The sequence below is a fragment of the Dipodomys ordii genome, unplaced genomic scaffold (assembly GCF_000151885.1).
Source record: "Dipodomys ordii isolate 6190 unplaced genomic scaffold, Dord_2.0 Scaffold13, whole genome shotgun sequence".
In the NCBI taxonomy this organism is placed as follows: Eukaryota; Metazoa; Chordata; class Mammalia; order Rodentia; family Heteromyidae; genus Dipodomys; species Dipodomys ordii.
In genome coordinates, this window is record NW_012267229.1 from 10,331,216 (window position 1) to 10,339,970 (window position 8,755).

At 57.0% G+C, this 8,755-nt stretch overlaps 1 protein-coding gene across 1 annotated transcript in view; it reads right to left on the reverse strand.

Moving 5' to 3' along the window:
* Positions 1 to 67: 67 nt before the first annotated feature.
* Hspa12b (heat shock 70kD protein 12B) overlaps positions 68 to 8,755 on the reverse strand; it is a 21,090-nt gene continuing 12,402 nt past the window's right edge. Inside the window, exons 4-12 of the mRNA XM_013010755.1 lie at positions 8,032 to 8,218; positions 7,589 to 7,693; positions 7,197 to 7,313; positions 5,330 to 5,504; positions 4,264 to 4,350; positions 3,841 to 3,945; positions 3,466 to 3,724; positions 2,916 to 3,019; positions 68 to 1,827 (exon numbers count right to left, since the gene is read on the reverse strand). Of these exons, the coding sequence (XP_012866209.1) occupies positions 1,172 to 1,827; positions 2,916 to 3,019; positions 3,466 to 3,724; positions 3,841 to 3,945; positions 4,264 to 4,350; positions 5,330 to 5,504; positions 7,197 to 7,313; positions 7,589 to 7,693; positions 8,032 to 8,218 (1,795 nt within the window). The 3' untranslated portion in view covers positions 68 to 1,171. The remainder of the gene's footprint in view (positions 1,828 to 2,915; positions 3,020 to 3,465; positions 3,725 to 3,840; positions 3,946 to 4,263; positions 4,351 to 5,329; positions 5,505 to 7,196; positions 7,314 to 7,588; positions 7,694 to 8,031; positions 8,219 to 8,755) is intronic.

Consider the following 8,755-nt stretch of genomic DNA (forward strand, 5'->3'; position numbering starts at 1 on the left):
TTTTTTTTTTTTTTCCCCTCTGTGGTACCAAGACTGCCCAGTCCCTCACAGATGAGCCAACAACAGACTTGGGTAAACTTATACTTTCAGGAGGCAGGGGTGCTGCCCCAGAAGGAAGTGTACAGGTCCTCCGAGGTAGTTTAGGCCTCAGACCCAGTTGCCCAGTGAGTTTGGATGGGGAGCAGCCTCCTGCCCTGGCCTTAGAGAATCCTGAGAAGCTGTTTGGCGTAGTTGACAGGGAGAAAGCAGCATCCCCTTCTGGCCACTTCCTTCCCTGCGTGCAGCTGAAACTCCTGTGTTTGGCACATATGCCTCTCACCCTACTCCCATTATTGGGGTCTCTACTCACAGGGCACCAGCAGGCTGTAGCTTCCCCTGGAACATAATGCTTTATTGTCACTTTCGGGTGAGTTCTCAGGCAGGTGGAGCTGTTGCATGTCTTTGCTGGAGGGAAGTGCCCCATCTCACACTTGGGGAAAGTGAGGCCCATGGTGACCAGGGAATCTTCCCTAATGGCACACCTATGAATGGCAGATTGGGCCCGGCCCCCATGGCTTCCGTGGGAGCAGGTGGGTTATTCATAGGCTGCCTTACCCCCACTTCCCGGCTATTCCCATATCCCCTCAAAACTGCCCTCACCATAACATACCCTCCCAGGAGTAACTACCACCTTTCTACAACAGTCATTCTTAGGCGGTCAGCACCACATCCCGGACGGTGTTATTACACTCGTGTCCCTCTGTCCACTGTCATTTTCCTGCGGTATGGTGTCGCTCTGCCTGGTTCCTCATGACTGGAGCCCATCAATTAGTGAAGACCCGTCCCTCAGGTCCAGGCCCTGCAGTCTCCTTCCCACGGCCCCACCTGGTGCCTACCTCACTTGACATATCCCAGAAATCGAGGCCATCACCTGGACTGCGCTCGCAGGCAAACCTCCTCGAGGCCTCCCATTCCCCTTTAGCCTCAGTCAGAGGACCAAGGCCCTATCCCAAGGCGAGCGCCCGCCCCCATGACCTCACCTCTCCCGAGCTGGGGGGCGGGGCAAGGGGCGCTGACCTCAGAAGCCGCGCATTCCTCGGCCCCCAGCCGGCTCCCCCAACCCGGGGACGAGGAGGGCGGGGCCGCGCCGGGCCGGCCGGGCCGAGGGGGCTGGCGCCGCGCCAGGGCGCCCTCAGTTGGAGAGAAAGTCGATGGCGGCACGCACGGAACGATTGGTGCTGACGTCGACGGCAGTGACCTTAATCTCGGTGTCGCCAAACTGCATGGCGGCGCGGATCTCGCGGCGGCCGGGGGTTGCGGCGGTGCCATCAGGGCCGCCGTCGGCGGGCTCGAGCTCCAGGCTGAGCGCGCCGCACTTGCGCACGCCCGGGTCGGTGATGAAGCGCGCGTCCTCGGCGGCGCAGCAGTACAGGTTGATGAGCACGCGCCGCTGGCCGGGCCGCGCGGGGCAGTAACTGCGCCGCACCTCCTCGCCCAGCGCCACCGACTGCTCGGCCGCCACGAAGCGCTCGAAGACGTCGGTGCACCAGCGGCGGCCGTCGCGCACCAGCAGCTTGTCGGGCGGGTGGCGCCCGGCCACGAAGCGGTTGAGCACGCCCACGCCGTAGGTGAGCGGCGAGCGGCGCACCCGCACCACGCCCGGGGCCTGGCCGAAGAGCACGGCGCCCTTGAGGATGGTGAGGCCCACGTCGTGCGGGACCACCACGCGCAGGCCGCGGGCGCCCAGCGCCGCCTGCACGGCGTGCTGCAGCACCGCAGACTCGGCGAAGCCGCCCACCAGGAACAGCAGCTTCACGCCCTGCACCTCGGGCCGCGCCAGCAGCGCCTCTGCGGGGCAGTGGGGAGTGGGGAGGAGAGAAAAAGCCTCTAAGGCCGCTGCTTGGTGGCGATGTCCCCTCCCCCGCACTAAAAGCTAGACCTTTGAACTATGTTGGGACTAAAGACAAAAAGCAAAACACCACCAACAAAAAACAACACTGAATGCCTCATGGTGCTGGTGGCTCTGGCCTGCAATCCGAGCTACTCAGGAGGCTGAGATCTGAGAATGGTGGTTCCAAGCCAGCCCAGGAGGAAAGTCCATGAGACTCATCTCCAATTTTCCGAGCGCAAGAGGGAAAGAAAGAAAAGAAAAGAAAACATGGAGACTGTGACTCAAAGAGGTAGGGTGCTAGCCTTGAGCAAAAAAACTTATGGACAGAGCTGGAGTCCTGAGTTTAAGTCCCTCCCCCCCTCCCCGAAAAAGAACCCAAACAGAAACGACATAAAACTCTGGATGCCTTTCTCTCAGGTGAAGACAATACTCACAGCACTCCACCTAACACTCCCAGATTCCCTTCTCTCCAGTGGAGGGTGAGGAATCAGGACACACATGCATTTACAGTATCAAGTGCCTGCAGGTCAATGTATCCACTAAACGCAAAACTCATTTAGTCCCTTGATAGCCTTTAGGGGAACCCAGTACTAACACCCTATTTTACAGCTGGGGAAACTGAGGTGGTAGAGATTCTTTAACCTGGCAGGACTACACATGGTCCTCCTAGCTCTTTTTTTTTTCTTTTGTCAGTTGTGGGGCCTGAACTCTAGGTAGGCCTAGGCACTGTCCCTGAGCAATTCAACTCAAGGCTAGTGCACTACCAATTGAGCCACAGCGCTACTTCTGGCTTTTTCTGCTTAGGTGGTGCTGAGGAATCTAACCCAGGGCCTCATGCATGCAAGGCAAACACTCTACCACTGAGCCACCTTCCCAGCCCATGATCCTTGTAGCTATTGATTACCACTGCATCGCCCAGTACAGCTTTTATAGATAACTGTGGGTCTCATCCCAGTCCTGGGAGGTGTGGTAATTTCCAGGTACTGAGGAAAGAACTTATTCCCAAATCTAGAGCTAAATGAAGGGACTGAGCCCAGACACTCACCTATATGCTGGATGATCCCACTGACCGTGGGCTGAAAGAGCTCGTTCATGGCCTCACAAGACATCCGGAGCATCCCTTGTGAGGACCACTTTACAAAGTTCACACTGTAGGTGACCAAAAAAAGGAGGGAGCACAGGCCCATGGGTCAGAGTCCAGCTGCTTACGGGGGGGCTTGCAACTTGTCGTCTTCATTCCCTACCCCTGTCTGACCAGGACTGTGAGTTGTGTGTGTGAAAGGTCCTTATTCTCAACCCCAAGAAATGACCTTGCTCTGTGCAGCACTGGCTGGCAGGCTAGGGCAGGGCAGGGAGAAAATGCACACTCGCACTTCCCCTTACCCCTGGCCCATGACTCCCCCTTGCCAAGTTTGGGCAGCGGGCTCCTGCTCTAGATGCAGCATCTGCTGCTCTGAGTACTCCCATCCCTGTCACTGTGTTTTGCTTATGATCAGGTGGGCAGTTTCCCCCATCCGCTGGAGCTCAAGACTCTTGCAGGGGCATTTCCTATCAGCACATTCTGCCCGAGCCTCCCCCTTCCCCGCACTGCCCACCTGCTCCTGCGAAGGGCGGTCTCCACGTTGTGGCCTCGTTGCTTGCGGTAGAAGTCAATGAAGGAGAAGGGCAGCGAGATGTTGAGTGCCCCCGCGCGGTGTGGGGCCGCCGTGCGTTTGCGGGCCTCGAAGGCGATGGTCAGATCCACCCAAGCTGCGGGCCGTTGCCTTTTGAAGGTAGCGATGAAGTCCTCGCCGAAGATGCGGCACAGTAACTGCTCAAAGGCCAAGTCCACTCCCACCGCGCCGTAGGGGCCGCCTGCGGTGGGGCAGAGGACGGGGAGGGTGTCAGTGCCCACTGGGCCGCCAGGGGGCGATGGCGGGGCCGGCACGCGCTGCGGGGGGGGGCGGGGGACGGTCAGCGAGGGCGCTCACCCGACGCCTTGTAGAGCTCTTTGAGCGTGCCGTGGGGCTGCTCCAGCTGGTGCACGGTCAGATCCACAGTGCCCCCGCCGCAGTCTGCCACCATGTAGCGGTCTCCTGCAGCGGCCAGGGCAGGAACACACTGTCTCCTCACCCAGGGACTCCTCCAGCCCCCACCCCTGCCCCAGGTCCCAAGACCAGCCTGTGTATGTGTCTGTGTCTCTGTGTGTGTCTGTGATTTCAGGTGCTTGAACCCCAGGCTATCAAATAGGAGCTCAAGGTGTGGGAGAAAAAAATCTAGAGGGTTAGAAATGGTTCATCCATGTGTCTGCAGAGACTCTGAAGGAGTGGATTTGGGGGTGCAGCTATGAGTAGGGTGGGGTCTGCTCAGGAGGCTGTGAGGAAGGCACTGAGGGGGTGAATGTGCTTCCTCACCTGCTTGCAGCTCTGCCCACAGCTCTCCTACACCTGACTCAACCAGGAATGTGCGGCTGTGCCGGGACCTCCGCAGCTGCTCGCGGGCTGGGTTTGGAGGAGAGAAGAGTGAGATTAGAAGGAACTACCACCATCTTCAACTCCATCTTCCTGCCAAGCTCCCCTCCCACCCACCTCCCAGCACCTGGAGCAACCAGCACTGAAACTCCTATGTGCCCGCTCTATGAGAGGCAATGCTGACTCCAAACCCTAGGCTCTGCATCCAAGAGCTGGAGGAAGTATTTTTTTGGACCCAAGACCTTCCTTTAACCCAACTAGAATCAGGCCACAGTCAGAACTAGGAGGACTCTGAGGAGCTAGGCTGGGGGACACTGGGAGCCTGATCTCTTTCTCACTCAAGATGTCCTTTGGGAGGATGATCAAGATCAGCATTTGGTGGCCTCAGTGCCTGGTCCTGGAATCAGGAGCTTGGAGCTGCTGAGGAATAGGGCTGGGGCTGATAGAAGACAACAGTGGATGCAAGTGACTTTCGTAAAGAGGAGTGTGGGTGGGGGCAAGGCGGGGGGTATGTGGCTTTGTGTTAGAGTGCTTGCCTAGCATGCATGATTTGATTCCTCAGTACCACATATACAGAAAAAGATGGAAGTGGTTCTGTGGCTTAAGTGGTAGAATGCTAGCCATGCACAAAAGAAGCTCAGGGACAGTGCCCAGGCCCTGAGTTCAAGCCCCAGGACTGGTTTAAAAAAAGGGGGGGGCTGGCTCTCTTCTTCATCAGTGCCCACAGGGAAAGCTAAGCCTCTCCCATACTCAGACTCAGTGCTGAGTCCTGCCTTTCTCAGACCCTGCTGCCTTGGGCAACATGATCTATGGGCTCCTAGAGCCAGTGCCCTGTTTCCCCCACAGACTGAACTCTACCAGGATGTTTCTGTCCCTTCAGATTGGGCTTCTCCAGGTTAACAGCTCTCTTCCTTGCATCCAAAATACCTCTGATCTTCCTATGCCTTGGACCTTCTAAGGGCAAATGCCTCCAAGTCCAGTGCTGGGCAGGATCCCTGGAGGTGCTTACCCTGCCTGAAGCTGGAGTCTATGGAGCGGCGCTCACCCAGGCGCCCGGTGCCAGGGTTCCGGCTGCTCAGGTCCATGAGTTGGTGTAGACGTAGCTTTCGGCAGTAGACAGACGCAGCCTCTGGCTCCAGGGCAATGAGTAGTTGTTCTGCATTCTCTCGAGACACCAGGCCAGCCTGGGGATGGGGATGGATGGATGGGACACCATAATGGGCTGCCACCTAAGAAAGTATCTGGGGCTCCCACCTCCTCCTCTGGCATCATATCCCACCCATACCAGACTGCGAGGCCCCTTCATGCTGCATGCTTAGAGCTGCCTCACAGCTACCACGTAACCAGGCTGGAAAAGGACATGGCCATGGCAAAAGGGTTGCCCAGCATGAGGGAAAGGTGTAGCTGCAGCAAGGTTCCCCTTCCCAGGTGCAGGGCTGCTCAGCCAAGCACTGGTTGGGATGTTAGCTGGGACTCTGGCATAGTATGGAGGATGCAGTGCACAGGGGAGATTGCGGGGCCACCCCACGGCTCACCAGGCTGGTGTTAGACACTGGCCACAGGCCGCCCCATTCCCAGGAGAACTTTGTTCCCAGACAATCTGCTATCGTAGGAAGGTAAGAGTGAAACTGCAGGCACTAAGTGAGGCCAGTGGGAGAGGGGAGACACTTGGGTTCTATTGTTTCCTGCACCAGAGCAGGGGATCCCTTTGGGAAGTCCTTTAGGGTTTGTGGGGTTTTCTAGATTCTGACCAGGTGGGGGAGGCAGACTGTCCATCCTGGGCTAGCCCTTCCTGAGCTGGCATGAGGGAAGTAAGGTGGTAAGTAAGGCAGGGTAGGTAAGTGGGCAGGGGGATGCTAGGGTGGGGCTGTTTATTCTGGTTGATGATAGCCCTGCTTCCCCCCTGATCCCTGCAGGTATACCCACGGGGCCCCCTGCCAGCTCCTCCCAGGGATTGGCATCCTTACAGACCAAATGCCTGAATGATACCTGGCCACAGGTACAGATGTACTGGGGACCTTGGAATCTCTAAGGGGGCCCACAGGCAAATCCCAAGGGCAAGGCCAAGCCTGTGAAATTGTAACTCCTCTGACCTCACTGGAGAGGATAGTGTCTGAGCGCCCCTGACCCTCCCCGCCAACCTTTCCCCTGACCTTTGGGCATTTCTGTGATAGGAAGACCAGCACATACTGGCCACAGTCAGTCCTTTCAGTTTCACAGTCCTTTTCCTCTGTTCAGGAACCTACAGTGACTGGGGCCGGGGCAGGAGTGTTCCTGAAAGTCCACTGGCAGCGGAAGTGGGCATTCTTGGTGTCTTACATGCTGCCAGGAGGCCTGGCTGCTGAGAGTACACAGCTGTTCCTGCTCTTGCGCAACTTTCACAGCCCAATAGGAACCAGTCTGATTGATCAGGTGTCCCTCTCAGTCCCCCAGCGATCAATGACTGCTGGAGACCCTTGCTTCACTGTAGCCGGTTCTTCTAAATTCTCCCTCAGAGCTCCTGTGTGCTCAGGCTCAGGGTGGACCCCAGTAAAACAAACCCTTGCCCAGCTCTCTCATTTCCTGCTTCCTACCTCTTTCCCCCCCCCCCGAAAGCTAACAGATACCCTCCCCCCCACACACACATCATAGGCTCTGCTTCTATCTAGAAAACCTGACTTAAGACCTTGTCTCCACTGGGCTGTGCCTCTTGTCCATCTGCCTATTCCTGCAGGCCTGTTCCCTTTCTTGGTTACAATAGCCTTCCCAAATTCCCAGCACAGAAAGGCCGGAGGCCTTTGCTCAACGACTAGGTGGTCCCAGAGGTGGCAGGGAAATGAAGTGTGGGGCCTCCAGAGCTTTCTCAGGCAGTGTCCCCAGCCCAGGCCCATCCTCACCAGGTAAGCGGCCTCCCGCATGAACTGCTTTGCTGGCTGTTTCCAGATGGCTGGCACTGTCAACACCCAGCGCACAGAGTCCTTCTCAGGCAGAGATGGGCACTGCTCTCTTAGCTCCTGAAGTAGGAGAGGACAGTCAGGGGAGAGCGGGCTAGGGGCATCTTCCACCCTCTCTGGGAGTTGGAGGAACTAATCAAACCCCAGGAAGGACTTCCGAGCTGAGTTGGAAGAATGTCCCCTCCCCACTGGTTCTGGTACAGGTTCTACAGACAGGAAGACAAGAGACAGGGAAAGATGGCCTGTGACCTCTATAGTGAGGACCTAACTGTGGACAGGGGACAGTAGGGAATAGGAGGGCCCGGGAGTCCCTGCCCCAGGGCTGAGCAGCACACCTGCAGAGCATGCTCCTTGAAGAAACGGAGGGCATGGGCAAACACCTCCAGGGCCGGCATCTTCTTCCCATTTACTGCCTCTAGCTGGGTCTTCAAGGTGAGATCCTGGAGGATACCAGGTCAGTATGCAGGAAGGAGGTCATAGCTCGGCCCCATTTCCTGGAGTTTCCCAACCCTGTTTCACCCCAGTCCCAAGTTAGTTCTGCTCCTGCCTCTTCTCAGTCCCGTCCATCTTGTAATCCTTGTTCACTGAGCCCTGCCAGTATAAATCCTGCCTACAGTGACAAAGTACTGCCCATCTCCGGGTTCTTCCCGCCACTCTTTAGCTGGCCCTCTTAGCCATCCTTCAGGGGTCACCTGATGTGTCCCACCTTCCACTAACCCTGCCCCTTCCCAGCCCTGTCTTGCCTTCCTGGCCAAAGCCCCGCCCTGTAGTGGCTCACAGTGGCACTGTGTATCTTCATCTTGAATTTTTCAAAGTACAGCCAGTCCCGCGCCTCCTCGGGGTCCAGGTCGTGGTAGTAATCCCGGGCAGTATAGCCAAAACTGTGAAAGGTGCCCTCTGGGGTCAGCAGCAGACAGGTAGGGGTCTTCTGGTGGGCCACACCGGGATCCCCACCCTCCCATTTCCTGCCAAGGCACAGGGTGGTCAGTGGTGTCTGTGGCTACCTTTCCTTAGTTGGGGCTGTGGGCTCACTGTGATCCTGGGCAGGACACAACTTTGAGTCCTTCTCTCTACAGAATGGGAATAATAATAGTGCCTCCCTGGGTTGTGGTGAAGAACAAATGGCACCCAACTAAATCTCCATAAACACCACCGTGGATCCTTCCCCATCCCATCTGACCCCTGGCCCTTCTCTTAACCCCCTTTCCTTTCAAGCAGGCACCTCATTTGACTGCTGCTTTCTGGACCCTTACAACAGCAGCCAAGTCATCATCCATTGGCTTGGATCTGGCCTTGCTGTCCTCAAAGTTGTCTTCCAAGGCCAGGCTCCTTCAAAAAGTCCCCCCCCTCTCTCTTCTCTTCACTAACCTTCCTTTTCTTTCCTTTCCCTTCATTCCCTCTCCTCCTTTTTTTTTTTTTTTTGTCGGTCATGGGCCTGAACTCTGGGCCTGGGCGCTGTCCCTCAGCTCTTCAGCTCAAGGTTAGCACTCTACCCCTTGAGC